Here is a 15,909-nt window from a genome sequence, read left to right as displayed (position 1 = left end):
TTGTAGAGATGGGGTTTTGCTGTGTTGCCCAGGCTGGTTTCGAACTCCTGGGCTCAAGTGCCCTGGCATCTCCCAAAGTGTTGAGATTACATGCGTGAGTCACCACGCCTGGTCTGAGGAAGGGTTTTGTAAAAACGAAAGCATTGATTATGAAAGGAAAGTTGATGAACTTGACTATATTAAAATGAAAAGTTATTGTTTATCAAACAACATCATTAAGAGAGTGAAAATACTAGTTAAAAATTGGGAAAAGGGCTGGGCATGGTGGCTCATGCTCGAAAGCCCAGTACTTTGGGAATCCAGGGCCGGAGGATTGCTGGACGCCAAGAATTCAAGACCAGCCTGAGCAACATAGCAGGAACCTATCTTTAAAAAAAATTTTTTTTTTATTAGCTGGGCATGGCGCTGCACACATGTAGCCCTAAGCTACTCAGTAGGCTAAGGTGGGAGGATCGCTTGAGCCCAGGAGGTTGAGGCTGCAGTGAGCCCTGATCATGCTGGCGCACTCCAGCCTGGGCAACAGAGTGAGACTCTTTCTCAAAAAAAATTAAAAAATTGGAAGAAGATAATCATATTATTAATACGAAAAAAATGGGTGAAGATCTGAACTGAACAGTCATGTGCCAGAAGAGAAACTACTAATAGCTAATAAATATGTGAAGGAGTGTTTTATATTTAATGATCAGAGAAATAATAAGACCATAATGATACACCATTTTATATTTGTGTGATAGCCTGAGAATACAATTTTGGAGAGGTCATAGATTTGCAAAATCTCTTGTTACTGCTGGTAAGAGGTCTTGTGTTTAGCTGTCATGTCCATTTAGTCCTCTTTAATCTGGAACATTTCATTGTCTTTCATGACAATTACTTTTCTGAAGAACACAGTCATTCCTGCTCTGTCTCTTTTTAAAAAAATAAGTGAGGCTGGACATGGTGGCTCACGCCTGTAATCCCAGCACTTTGGGAGGCCAAGGTGGGTGGATCACAAGGTCAGGAGTTCGAGATCAGCCTGGCCAGCATGGTGAAACCCCATCTCTACTAAAAATACAAAAGTTAGCTGGGCGTGGTGGCGCGCGCCTGTAATCCCAGCTACTTGGGAGGCTGAGGTAGGAGAATGACTTGACCTTGGGAGGCGGAGGTTGCAGTGAGCCGAGATTGTGCCACTACATGCCAGCCTGGGTGACAGAGCAAGACTCCATCTCAAAAAAAAAAAAAAAGGTGTTCCTCACTTTGGGTTTGTCTGATGTTTCCTCATGCATAGGTTCAGGTTATACATTCCCAACTGGAGTACCATGTAAGTGATGTTACTGTCCTTCTCACCTTGTCATATGTAGAGAGGCACGCCATGTCCTTTGCAACTCATGGTGATGTAAATTTTGAGCTTTCTGTGAAGACGTCCCATTTCTCTACTGTATAATTTCTATCGTTTAGATACTTTAAGACCATGTAAATACTCTGCATTTCACCAAAATCTCCTCCTAAATTTAGCATTCATTCATGTGTCTTGCCTGAACCAGTTTTGTTTTTTTTTTTTGTTTTTGTTTTTGTTTTTTTTTTTTGAGACTGAGTCTGGCTCTGTCGCTCAGGCTGGAGTGCAGTGGCCGGATCTCAGCTCACTGCAAGCTCCGCCTCCCGGGTTTACGCCGTTCTCCTGCCTCAGCCTCCCGAGTAGCTGGGACCACAGGCGCCCGCCACTTCGCCCGGCTAGTTTTTTTTTTTTGTATTTTTTAGTAGAGATGGGGTTTCACCGTGTTAGCCAGGATGGTCTCGATCTCCTGACCTCGTGATCCGCCCGTCTCGGCCTCCCAAAGTGCTGGGATTACAGGCTTGAGCCACCGCGCCTGGCCCTGAACCAGTTTTTCTATCATGATTGCAAGATGGTAATTTCCTAACTCCAGCACTCTGCATGTTTACTAATTACCACTTGACATTGATTGTACAGTAATCAAGAGCTTTTTCCCCTTCTACCACTTATCAGTAAGAACCCAGGCCGGGTGCGGTGGCTCAAGCCTGTAATCCCAGCACTTTGGGAGGCCGAGGCAGGCGGATCACAAGGTCAGGAGATCGAGACCACCCTGGTTAACACACTGAAACCCCGTCTCTACTAAAAATACAAAAAATTAGCCGGGCGTGGTGGCGGGCACCTGCAGTCCCGGCTACTCAGGAGACTGAGGCAGGAGAATGGTGTGAACCCAGGAGGCGGAGGTTGCAGTGAGCCGAGATCATGCCACTGCACTCCAGCCTGGGCGACAGAGCCAGACTTTGTCTCAAAAAAAAAAAAAAAAAAAGGCCGGGCGCGGTGGCTCAAGCCTGTAATCCCAGCACTTTGGGAGGCTGAGACGGGCGGATCACGAGGTCAGGAGATCGAGACCATCCTGGCTAACACGGTGAAACCCCATCTCTACTAAAAAATACAAAAAATTAGCCGGGCGAGGTGGCGGGCGCCTGTAGTCCCAGCTACTCGGGAGGCTGAGGCAGGAGAATGGCGTGAACCCGGGAGGCGGAGCTTGCAGTGAGCTGAGATCGCGCCACTGCACTCCAGCCTGGGGCACAGAGCAAGACTCCGTCTCAAAAAAAAAAAAAAAAAAAAAAAAAGAAAGAACTCATGGATTCCAAAACCTTTTCTGTAGTTTATAATTTGTTGCTTATGTTGGCATAGAGCTCATGTGGGGGTCTGTGTTTTTCCAACTGTTTGACTACAATCTGTAGTGAAAAAGTATACATGTGCCTATATAATGTATTTTGTAAAATAATAGTTTTACTATGAAGGATGCACTCAATATTTTTGTTTTATTTAGTTTATTTTTTCTTAAGGCTGGTTGTGAGCACTAAATTTAATTCATAGCCTCCAAGAAATTTAAAATCACTTCTTTATGCTATTTTGCCATTTAGAAACGGCCTTTGATTTCTTTTGAGATTCCTCATTTTGTGTTTTCTTTCCTTTTTTGAACATTCTGTTATGGAAAATGATAAACATAAAAGTAGCGAGAATGGTGTAATGAACCCCCCATAATCCATCAGTTAGCTTTATCAATACGTGGTCAACATTCCACTCCCCTTTGGATTAGTTTAGAGCAAATCTTAGACATCAGAGCATTTCATCCACAAAATATTTCAGTATGTATTTCTAAAAGGTAAGGACTTAAAAAACCCGAAAAATATTGTTGTATATATATTTTTTGATATGGAGTCTTACTCTGTCGCCCAGGCTGGAGTACAGTGGTATGATCTTGGCTCACTGCAACCTCTCTCCACCAGGTTCAAACAATTCTCCTGCCTCAGCCTCCCAAGTAGCTGGGACTACAGGAGTGCACCACCATGTCCAGCTAATTTTTTTGTATGTTTAGTAGAGACTGGGTTTTGCCATGTTGGCCAGGCTGGTCTTGAACTCCTGACCTCAGGTGATCTGCATGCCTCAGCCTCCCAAAGTGCTGAAATTACAGTTGTAAACCACTGTGCTCGACCAGAAAAATACTATTATTGCATCTAAAAGAATAATTCCTTAATGTTGTGTTGCCAGTCAGTGTTTGAATGAATGGAAAGGATTGTCTCAAACTGTTTATTAGGACTCGTATGTTCAAATCAGGATCGAAGAAGGTCTACAGGTTGCATTAATTAGTATCTCACATGTCTTTTAAAATCTGCGGAGAATCCTGTTTTCTTATCCATGTTCTTACTGTATGTAGACCATTGTTTTTTGAATTAAGTAATAAACATATTATGTTCTGCATTTAGGTTCGGCGTTGGGCTATCTTGACTGCAAGAAACTTGGGGAAAGTGGACAGAGATGATTATTATGACTTACAAGAAGTTTTAATTTGCCTTTTTAAAGTCATTGAGTTGGGACTTCTAGAGAGTCCAGACATTTATACTTCTTCTGTCCTAGAGAAGGGTAAACTAATTCTTCTGCCCTCACACATGTATGATACTACCAACTACAAAAGCTATTGGTTAGGTGAGTATTGTTCCTACACTAATATACTTAGTATTTTCTTTTTTTTTTTTTTTTTTGTTTTTTTTTTGTTTTTTGAGACGGAGTCTCGCTCTGTCGCCCAGGCTGGAGTGCAGTGGCGCGATCTCGGCTCACTGCAAGCTCCGCCTCCTGGGTTTACGCCATCCTCCTGCCTCAGCCTCCTGAGTAGCTGGGACTACAGGCGCCCACCACCGCGCCCGGCTAATTTTTTGTATTTTTAGTAGAGACGGGGTTTCACCGTGGTCTCGATCTCCTGACCTTGTGATCCGCCCGCCTCGGCCTCCCAAAGTGCTGGGATTACAGGCGTGAGCCACCGCGCCCGGCCACTTAGTATTTTCATATAGTTCTGCTTTTTGAGACAGAGTCTCACTCCGTTGCCCAGGCTGGAGTGCAGTGGCACCATCTCCACTCACTGCACACTGCACCACCTCCCAGGTTCTAGCAATTCTCCTGCCTTAGCCTCCTGATTAGCTGTGATTACAGGGGAATGCCACCACACCTGGCTAATTTTTTGTATTTTTAGTAGAGACAGGGTTTCACCATGTTGGCCAGGCTGGTCTTGAACTCCTGACCTCAAGTGATCTGCCCACCCCAGCCTCCTAAAGTGCTGGGATTATAGGCATGAGTCACCGCGCCCGACCCTGTAGTTTTTGATTGTCCTAAAAGGGAAGTGTTCTCTTTTGGTAATCTGATAAAACTTGCTAAAGATATGATTTTATAGTTCCCAGTTCTTATTCTGTCATTAAATTGACTTAACTATTACATACCTTGTTTTAAACAGTATTTATATCCTAGAAACTTTTGTGTAGTAAGAGGTACATTTTCAAGCACTGGCAAATGAATTGAATCTTGTTTAAGGACACATTTTATTAACAAAATATTAGTGTAATAGTTGGCTTTAAATAGGGTTTGATTGTTAATACTCCTTTTTCAGTGTGTAAAATATTTCCTGGTAGAACCGGGCATGGTGGTGCACGCCTGTAGTCCCAGCAACTTGGGAGGCTGAGGTGGAAGGATCATTTAAGCCCAGGAATTTGAAGCTGCAGTGAGCTAGGATTGTGCCCCTGCACTCCAGCCTGGGTGACAGAGGGAGATCCTGTCTCTTAAAAATATTAAATTTTCCTGGTAGGAAGAATTGTCAGCATTGTTTACAAGTCCTATAGTGGCTCAAAATACTTCTTTTTTTTTTTTGGAGACGGAATCTTGCTCTGTTGCCCAGGCTGGAGTGCAGTGGCGCCATCTCGGCTCACTGCAAGCTCTGCCTCCTGGGTTCACACCATTCTCCTGCCTCAGCCTCCCGAGTAGCTGGGACCACAGGCACCCACCACCACACCCAGCTAATTTTTTTGTATTTTTAGTAGAGACAGGGTTTCACCGTGTTAGCCAGGATGGTCTCGATCTCCTGATCTCGTGATCTGCCCGCCTCAGCCTCCCAAAGTGCTGGGATTACAGACATGAGCCACCACGCCCGGCCTCAAAATACTTCTATACCATTTCCTTGATTCCAGATCTTAAGGTCACGTGTCGTAATTGGCAGTGATTTTTTTTCTTTCTTAGCGGTATATGGAATATGGTACATCTTAAAATTGAAGGCATCTTATATTGATGAGATACAGTTTATATGGTAGTTATCTTAGAAATTGTTTTCTAACCATTTTCTACTTTGACACTTGAATTAGTCTAAAGTTCTGTTACTTGGGAGCAGTTGTGTATGAATATCTGAGACTTAAGTGTTTGAGAAACTAAATACTATCTTGCTTCATCTTCCTGCCTTGTTTTTCTTTTGCAAACTAAACCAGGCATTAGAATAGTATTATTTCATCAATTCAATATAACTCTAAATGATCTTACAGGTATTTGCATGTTGCTGACCATTCTTGAGGAACAAGCCATGGATTCCCTATTGTTGGGCTCAGACAAACAAAATGATTTTATGCAATCGATTCTTCACACTATGGAGAGGCAATCAGATGGTAATAAATTTTACTTGCTGAATGCTTTTGAGTATGGTGATGATGATGCACTTTTAAAACGATAGTGTCTTTGCAGGAATTGGTGCATGTGGTGGAGAAAAGAGTTTTTCTGGTTTAGTAATAGATTCAGACTTTTTCGTTTTGTTTTGTTTTTTGATACGGAGTCTCACTCTTGTTGCCCAGGCTGGAGTGCAATGATGGGATGTCAGCTCACTGCAACCTCCACCTCCTGGGTTCAAGAAATTCCCCTTCCTCAATCTCCTAAGTAGCTGGGACTACAGGTGTGCACCAGCACGCCTGGCTGATTTTTTTGTATTTTTAGTAGAGACGGGATTTCACCATGTTGGTCAGGCTGGTCTTGAGCTGTTGACCTCAGGTGATCTGCCTGCCTTGGCCTGCCAAATCGTTGGGATTACAGGCATGAGTCACCAGTGCTGGGCCCAGATTCAGACTTTTAAATCAGAAGGGACCTTTATAATTTAATTCAGTACCTTCCTTCCATAGAAGAAGGGAAGTTAATCTACTTTTTCATGATGAAAAAGTTGGTGGTAGGATAAATATCAGGACCTCTGGGACACCCATTTGTAATGACATTGTGGTTAACATTGTGGGAAAAGCTTTCTCTGTCCCATGACCTCCCTTTGCCTGCCTCTTTGTTTCTCTGTGATTCTCTAATACAGTAACTGCCAGCCACATGTGATTATTAAAACAAATTTAAGTCAGTTAAAATTAAAAATGCAGTTATTTGGTCCCACTAGTCATATTTCAAGGCTCAGTGGCCACACGTGCCTGTACTGTACCCTGTACTGTATTGAACGGTGCATAGACAGAACATTTCCATGATCACAGAACATTCTCTTGGATATGCTGCTCTAGATAGTCTAGATAATGAGGCCTAAAACTTGTAGTTGTCTTTATTATTAGATCCTGACCTCCTTTTGCTGATGCTTGTATCATGCTAATCGTGAAGGATCTGTAATTAAATAAGTGCTTCGAATCTTTTTGAAGTTAATGAATTAATAAAGACCAAGTATACCAGATCCTATGAAAACATAACGAATATAATTTTTCCCCTCATTCTCTTCCCCATGCAACTTGAATGTTGTATATAAACTCATCTGTGGGAGATTCTGATATAAATATATTGTTATTCTTTTGTTGATAGGGCATATATATATATTTTTTGTTTTGTTTTGTTTTGTTTTTTCTTTTTGAGACCAAGTCTCTCTCTCTCACCCAGGCTGGAGTGCAGTGGTGTAATCTTGGCCAACTGCAGTCTCTGCCTTTGGGTTCAAGCAATTTTCCTGCCTCAGCCTCCCAGGTAGCTGGGATTACAGGTATGCGCCACCATACCTGGCTAATTTTTGTATTTTTAGTAGAGATGGAGTTTCACCACGTTTGCCAGGCTGGTCTTGAACTCCTGGCTTCATGTGATCCGCCTGCCTTGGCCTCCCAAAGTTTTAGGATTACAAGTGTGAGCCACCACGCCTGGCCTGTGGCATATATTTTCTTGCTAGATTATATCTGATTAAGGCTGTTACTCTTTTGCCAACATTTACTGCGTAAATTGTTCATTTCTTTCCCTTTGCCTAACTACATGTATAACTCTGTCCTTTCTGTTAAGCTAGCTCCCTTATCATCTTAAAAAAAAAAAAGCGGCCGGGCACGGTGGCTCAAGCCTGTAATCCCAGCACTTTGGGAGGCCGAGACGGGCGGATCACGAGGTCACAAGATCAAGACCATCCTGGCTAACCCGGTGAAACCCCGTCTTTACTAAAAAAAAATACAAAAAACTAGCCGGGCGAGGTGGCGGGCGCCTGTAGTCCCAGCTACTCCGGAGGCTGAGGCAGGAGAATGGCGTGAACCCGGGAGGTGGAGCTTGCAGTGAGCTGAGATCCGGCCATTGCACTCCAGCCTGGACAACAGAGCGAGACTCCATCTCAAAAAAAAAAAAAAAAAAAAAAAAGCACCTTTTTTTTTTTCCCCTTCTTTTTTTTTTTTTTTTTTTTTTTTGAGACGGAGTCTCGCTCTGCCGCCCAGGCTGGAGTGCAGTGGCCGGATCTCAGCTCACTGCAAGCTCCGCCTCCCGGGTTCACGCCATTCTCCTGCCTCAGCCTCCCGAGTAGTTGGGACTACAGGCGCCCGCCACCACGCCGGCTAGTTTTTTGTATTTTTTAGTAGAGACGGGGTTTCACCGTGTTAGCCAGGATGGTCTCGATCTCCTGGCCTCGTGATCCGCCCGTCTCGGCCTCCCAAAGTGCTGGGATTACAGGCTTGAGCCACCGCGCCCGGCCTTTTTTCCCCTTCTTTTGAGACAGGATCTCACTGTGTCACCCACCCTAGAGTGCAGTGGCTCAATCAGGTCTCATTGCAGCCTTAACCTCCCAGGCTCAAGTCATCCTGCTGCCTCTGACTCCCTAGTAGCTGGGACCACAGGCATGTGCCACGTTACCCAGCTCTCACTATGTGGCCTAGGCTGGTCTCGAACTCCTGACCTCAAACAGTCCTCCTGCCTCGGCTTCCCAAAGTGTTGGGATTTACAGGCGTGAGCCACTGAACCCAGCCTCGTCTTCAAAATTTTAATTACCTCTTTGAGAAACTTTTCATAATGGTCTTCACCTAGCTACTTTCTTTCTTGTAAGCTTACTAGACACAGGCACTGTTTCAGATGCGGTGGAGGATAGAAAAATATATAAGAAAGTTCAGATGACTGTGACAAAGTCTGAGAAGTATGAGGAAAGGAAAGTCCCAAGTTCTAGGATGACTTACCAACTAGCAGTAACTGAGTGAATTCCAGCACTTGCCTTAGAAGAGTACTGTAGATGACTGAAGTGGGGGAATGTTTAATATATAGTAGGAGGCATTTAAGCTGAACTTTTAAGGATGAGTAGGATTTTGATAGGTTGTGCTAGAAGCAAGGGCATTCTAGGGCTTATTTTGGAAAAAGGCAGTGATCTATTTTTGCTGTAGATAGTATATGATTACAGAAATATGAAAAATAAAAATGGAAATAAACAGTAGATCAGTATCTTTTAAGTTCTTGACTGAGGACTTTGAATTTTATTGGAAGACATTAAGTAGCCATTGAAGGTCTTTGAGTAGGGCAGTATATTGCTACTGCATATCTAATAGAGAAGCAGGAAGTTGGATGAAAAGTAGATAATAGCAAAGCCACGTTGAGATACGGACGGATGAAGAGTGTGTATCTTTGCCTTACTCCTTAGCTAAAGAATTTAGTCATTGACTGGGTGCGGTGGCTCACGTCTGTAATCCCAGCACTTTGGGAGGCCGAGACGGGCGGATCACAAGGTCAGGAGATCGAGACCATCCTGGCTAACATGGTGAAACCCCATCTCTACTAAAACATAGAAAAAATTAGCCAGGCGTGGCGGTGGGCACCTGTAGCCCCAGCTACTGGGGAGGCTGAGGCAGGAGAGCGCGTGAACCTGGGAGGCGGGGCTTGCAGTGAGCCAAGATCGCGCGACTGCATTCCTGCCTGGGCTACAGAGCAAGACTCTGTTGCCAAAAAAAAAAAAAGATTTTAGTCATTTACACTAACTGCATGACACAAAATTCAGGATCATGCTGAAAGAGAATTTCTTGTGTTGTGGGCTTCATGTAGATCTGTAAATACCAAGTTTCTTTCTCTTTCCTTTATATTTTTTCATCTTCTTTTCTGTTAGTTATTGGAGGATGGGACTACAAAGTTTTGGGAGGGGTTGAGGAGCTAAGTTAGAAAAGGTTGTTTCTGGTATGGCAAATAGGGTGTGAAAAGATTGTGTTTACCTAGACTGTTCTACTGTTTTCTTGCCCATTAAATAATTTGCCATTAATTTTTTTTTTTCAGAAGTATCATAGTATTGCTTGAAAAAAAATCTTGAAAATGTACCTGCTTTTTAAAACCTATGTGTGTCTAAGGATTGGTGGCGTGCTACTTTAAATTATTTGTTGCTTGGCTTTTAGTTTGGTTACTACTCACTAGATAAAGAATGCTTAATTCTCAATGTATTTTAGTATGTTTTTCTAACTGTTTAGTAATTCAACGATTTGTGCCATTGTATTTCAGATGATAGTGTGGATCCTTTCTGGCCAGCATTACACTGTTTTATGGTGATTCTGGACCGCCTTGGATCTAAGGTCTGGGGTCAGCTTATTGATCCTATTGAGGCATTTCAAACCATTATCAACAATGCAAGCTACAATAGAGAGATCCAACATATACGGAACAGCTCTGTAAGGTTAGTTCAGCTAATGTCAGGATTTATACATCATCTCTGTAAGAAAGTGTGTTCCACTGAATTTCTTAACAAGAGGTGTTTCTGCCTTTTTTTCCCCCCTTAATTTCAGTAATTTCTATTTATTCTTAATATTTAAGGACCAAGTTAGAACCGGAGTCATATTTGGATGATATGGTGACTTGCAGCCAGATCGTATACAATTATAATCCTGAAAAGACCAAAAAGGTATAAAACACTTTGAAAATTCAGATGCTGTTTTATTGCCTTTGTGTTGTGTAGACTATTTTTTTTTTTTTTTTTTTTTTTTGAGACGGAGTCTCGCTCTGTCGCCCAGGCTGGAGTGCAGTGGCCGGATCTCAGCTCACTGCAAGCTCCGCCTCCTGGGTTCACGCCATTCTCCGGCCTCAGCCTCCCGAGTAGTTGGGACTACAGGCGCCCGCCACCTCGCCCGGCTAGTTTTTTTTTGTATTTCTTAATAGAGACGGGGTTTCACCGTGTTAGCCAGGATGGTTTCGATCTCCTGACCTCGTGATCCGCCCATCTCGGCCTCCCAAAGTGCTGGGATTACAGGCTTGAGCCACCGCGCCCGGCCGTGTAGACTATTTTATATAATTTGTTGAGTTGTTGATTTTATGATATGTAGCTGTTCTCAATCTACTACTTTGTAAAAGACCTTCTCATTGAACAGCAGGTGTATTGTGCATTGGGGAAGATGGACTCTAACTACAGTGTGTATACTTTGGAAAATTAATTTCTAAGTACATTTAGGGAAGATGGAAAGTTTATGGGGACATACGTGGTATGACTAGAAATCAAAACTAGCTAGTGGAAAAAAGCTGAGAGTACATAAAAGTGTTATCAATTTGTCTTTTTATGAAACTTTAACCTCAAAATTCAGTTTATATTTTTAGTTTCTTTGGAGTTAGGTATATTACGATTGTGATATAATTGTATGCCACAATTACACCATTCCATTGTATACCATAATAATGATGTGGTAAACCAAAATAAGAGAGTTGGGAGACATATTTTTCTTAACGACTTGGATGTTGAACCTGTCATAAGTGGTGCTTATTTATCTGAACATCAGCATTTCTTTCCTTTTAGGATTCTGGATGGAGAACAGCCATTTGCCCAGATTATTGTCCTAACATGTATGAAGAAATGGAAACATTAGCCAGTGTGCTTCAGTCAGATATTGGTCAAGACATGCGTGTTCATAACAGCACATTTCTGTGGTTCATCCCTTTTGTCCAGTCCCTCATGGATCTTAAGGATTTGGGTGTGGCTTACATAGTAGAGGTTGTTCATCATCTGTACTCTGAAGTCAAAGATGTCCTCAACCAAACAGATGCCATGTGTGACAAAGTCACTGAATTTTTTCTTCTAATTTTGGTATCAGTGATTGAACTGCATAGAAATAAAAAATGTTTACATTTGCTGTGGGTAAGTTCCCAGCAATGGGTAGAAGCTGTCGTCAAATGTGCCAAGCTTCCTACCACTGCATTTACACGGAGTTCTGAGAAATCATCTGGAAATTGCTCCAAAGGAACAGCAATGATATCATCACTGTCGTTGCATTCCATGCCATCGAACTCTGTACAACTTGCTTGTGTGCAGCTGATTAGAAGTCTCCTTAAAGAAGGTTATCAGCTTGGGCAGCAATCTCTTTGCAAGCGATTCTGGGATAAACTCAACTTATTCCTTAGAGGAAATTTATCTCTAGGTTGGCAGTTGACTAGTCAGGAAACCCACGAGCTACAAACTTGTTTAAAGCAAATTATTAGAAACATAAAATTCAAAGCACCTCCATGTAACACTTTTGTGGATCTGACTTCTACATGTAAAACCTCTCCTGCATCTTATAATAAAGAAGAAAGTGAACAAATAGGGAAGAAGTCTAGAAAAGATATGCATTGTTTGGAAGCTTCCAGCCCAACATTTTCTAAAGAACCAATGAAAGCGCAAGACAGTGTACTGATCAAAGCAGATAACACTATAGAAGGTGACAATGATGAGCAAAATTATATAAAGGATGTGAAACTAGAAGACCAGCTCTCAGCTGGGTCATGCTTAAAGCAGAGTAGTGAAAACATTTTTACTGAAAGAGCTGAAGATGAAATTAAAATAAGTACAAGGAAGCAGAAGTCTGTAAAGGAGAACTCCTCATATACACCAGAGGATTGTACTTCAAGAAATGGTCCAGAAAGGGGATGTGACAGAGGAATAATAGTATCAACACGTTTGTTGACTGATGCTTTGGAAAAAGTGTCCACATCAAATGAAGATTTCTCTTTAAAGGATGATGCTCTTGCTAAAACCTCAAAACGAAAAACTAAGGTACAGAAAGATGAAATCTGTGCAAAGTTATCACATGTAATAAAGAAGCAACACAGGAAGAGTACTTTGGTCAATAATACTATCAATTTAGACAAAAATTTGACTGTATCTAACATTGAGCGTTTCTATTCAAGGAAAGATACAGGAGTTCAGAAAGGAGGTGGTTTCATACACAATCTTTCTTTAGACCCTAGTGGTGGTCTGGATGATAATAAGAATGGAGAACAAAAATCTCAAAACAATTTATTGCCAGAAGAGAAGCAATTAAAGAATGATGAAGAGTTAGATATTTTCTATTCCCATGAAAACAGTTGTGAAATACAGGAATTTCATGTTGATGATAAAGATTCGATCCCCTTTACAGAAATGGCCAATACTTTAGAGAAGAAATCATCTTCCTTTAAAGATCTTATGACTGTACCTGAATCAAGAGATGAGGCGATGAGTAATAGTACCAATGTGATTTATTCTAACTTGACAAGAGAACAGGCCCCTGGCATCAGTCCTAAATCTGACACCTTAACGGATTCTCAGATAGACAGAGACCTTCACAAATTATCTTTACTAGCTCAAGCCAGTGTTATCACGTTTCCATCTGATTCCCCTCAGAACTCATCCCAGCTACAAAGGAAAGGAAAAGAAGATAAAAGATGTTTCACAGCTAACCAAAATAATGTTGGCGATGCCTCCCGTGGACAGGTGATTATTATTTCAGATTCTGATGATGATGATGATGATGAAAGAATCCTGAGTCTTGAGAAACTCACTAAACAGGACAAAAGATGCTTTGAGAAGGAACGTCCAGAGCAGCACATTTCAACAGTCAAGGAGGAAAAGAATCCAGTAAAGGAAGAAAAGACGAAGTCTCTTTTTCAGTTTGAGGAATCTGATTCTCAGTGTTTTGAGTTTGAAAGTGCATCTGAAGTGTTTTCCGTTTGGCAAGATCATCTAGACAATAATAATTCAGTTCAAGATGGTGAGAAAAAATGTTTGACTCCTATAGCCAATACCACAAATGGTCAGGATTGTACAGATTATGTATCTGAAGTTGTTAAAAAAGGGGCAGAGGGTATTGAAGAACACGCAAGACCACAGAGCAGTCGTGTTTCTGTTGAGGAATTTTGTGAAACTGAAGTAAAAAAGCCTAAGAGAAAACGAACTGAAAAACCAATTCCTGAAGATCCTGTGAGGCCTTCATCTTCTGTCGGAAATGAGGGCCAGTCTGATACTAATAAGAGAGATCTTACTGGAAATGATTTTAAAAGTATAGATAGAAGGACTACAACTCCCAATTCAAGTATTCAGAGAGCCACTACGGTTTCACAAAAGAAATCTTCAAAGCTTTGTACTTATACAGAACCCATCAGGAAAGTTCCAGTTTCTAAGACCCCTAAGAAAACTCATTCGGATACCAAAAAAGGACAGAATAGAAGTTCAAATTACCTCAGTTGTAGGACAACTCCTGCTATAGTGCCACCAAAGAAATTTCGTCAGTGTCCTGAACCAACTTCAACAGTGGAGAAACTTGGCCTGAAAAAGGGTCCTCGTAGGGCATTTGAGTTGTCCCAGCGATCTTTGGATTATGTAGCTCAGTTACGTGATCATGGCAAAACTGTTGGAGTAGTTGATACTCGAAAAAAGACTAAATTAATTTCTCCTCAGAACCTGTCTGTCAGAAATAATAAGAAACTGCTGACTAGTCAAGAACTTCAGATGCAAAGGCAGATCAGACCCAAATCACAAAAAAATAGACAAAGACTTTCTGATTGTGAAAGTACAGATACTACAAGAGCAGGGCCTCATACAGCACAGAATTCTGACTTACTTGTACCAGAATCTGATAGGTCAGATTATGATTGTACAGGAGGAACTGAGGTACTTGCCAACAGTAATGAAAAACAATTAATAAAATGCATGCCTTCTGAACCAGAAACCATAAAAGCAAAACATGGGTCTCCAGCGACTGATGGTGCTTGCCCTTTGAACCAGTGTGATTCTATAGTGTTAAATGGAACAATACCAACAAGTGAAGTAATTGTCTGTACTTCAGAGGACCCTCTGGGGGGAGGTGATTCGACAGCACATCATACAGAGATAGCAACTTTGAACGAGGGAGCGCCTGACTCCAGCAGTGATATAGAAGAAGATAACTTATTTTTAACACAAAATGATCCTGAAGATATGGATTTATGTTCACAAATGGAGAATGACAATTATAAATTCATTGAACTAATTCATGGAAAAGATACAGTTCAGGTTGAAGAAGATTCTGTAAGTCAGCCTCAGTTGGAATCTTTGAGTGGCACAAAGTGTAAGTACAAAGATTGTCTTGAAACCACAAAAAACCAGGGTGAATACTGCCCACAACACTCTGAAGTGAAAGCAGCAGATGACGATGTATTTCGTAAACCTGGTTTGCCTCCTTCTGCATCTAAACCTTTGAGACCTACCACTGCTAAGATTTTTAGCTCAAAGAGTACTTCACGAATTGCTGGTCTTTCTAAATCTTTGGAAACTTCTTCAGCACTTTCACCATCTCTAAAAAATAAGTCAAAGGGGATACAGTCAATTTTGAAAGTACCACAACCAGCTCCCCTCGTAGCTCAGAAGCCAGTGGGTGAAATGAAAAATTCGAGCAATGTTCTTCATCCTCAGTCTCCGAATAATTCCAACAGGCAAGGTTGCAAAGTTCCATTTGGTGAAAGCAAATATTTTCCATCTTCCTCTCCAGTAAACATTCTCTTGTCATCACAGTCTGTCTCTGACACCTTCGTTAAAGAGGTCTTAAAATGGAAATACGAAATGTTTTTGAACTTTGATCAGTGTGGGCCCCCTGCAAGTCTTTGTCAGTCCATCTCAAGACCTGTGCCTGTCAGATTTCACAATTATGGAGATTATTTTAATGTTTTTTTCCCTTTGGTGGTATTGAATACTTTTGAAACAGTAAGTATGTGTTTCATTTGTATGCCTCTCCAAACTTTTCAAGTTACCTCTTTACCTTGCTGAGTGAAAATGAGAGTGTAGTTCAAAAATCAGCCGGGCATGGTTGTGGGTGCGTGTAATCCCAGCTACTCAGGAGGCTGAGGCAGAGAATTGCTTAAACCCGGGAGACGGAGGTTGCAGTGAGCCGAAGTCGCGCTACTGCTCTCCAACCTGGGCGACAGAGCGAGACTCCGTTTCAAAAGAAAAACAAAAAAAAAGTATAGTTAAAATAATTGATCTTTTTGATTTAGATACTGCTTTTAGATTTCATGTTGAACAGACATTTGTGCCAGCCACTGTTCTAGATACTGGCAATACAGAGGAAACTTTTTTTTTGAGATGGGAGTTTTGTTCTTGCTGCCCAGGCTGGAGTGCAATGGTGCTATCTCAGCTCACTGCA

General features: G+C 41.7%; 1 protein-coding gene across 9 annotated transcripts in view; it reads left to right on the top strand.

The window, feature by feature from the left end:
- The window catches only part of LOC105464103 (senataxin), a 103,307-nt gene that overhangs the window by 19,441 nt on the left and 67,957 nt on the right, over nt 1-15,909 (top strand). For 8 of the 9 annotated variants that reach the window (XM_071078497.1, XM_071078495.1, XM_071078499.1 and 5 more), the window contains 5 exons: nt 3,739-3,958; nt 5,830-5,949; nt 10,016-10,187; nt 10,325-10,412; nt 11,295-15,470. In XM_071078497.1, coding sequence (XP_070934598.1) covers nt 3,739-3,958; nt 5,830-5,949; nt 10,016-10,187; nt 10,325-10,412; nt 11,295-15,470 — 4,776 coding nt within the window. The remainder of the gene's footprint in view (nt 1-3,738; nt 3,959-5,829; nt 5,950-10,015; nt 10,188-10,324; nt 10,413-11,294; nt 15,471-15,909) is intronic. The other variant, XM_024787443.2, reaches the window with a different exon arrangement.

This window comes from Macaca nemestrina, chromosome 14 (assembly GCF_043159975.1).
Source record: "Macaca nemestrina isolate mMacNem1 chromosome 14, mMacNem.hap1, whole genome shotgun sequence".
NCBI lineage: Eukaryota > Metazoa > Chordata > Mammalia > Primates > Cercopithecidae > Macaca > Macaca nemestrina.
The sequence above is the reverse complement of the archived record's forward strand: the minus strand, read 5'-3'. Positions and strand labels throughout refer to the sequence as shown.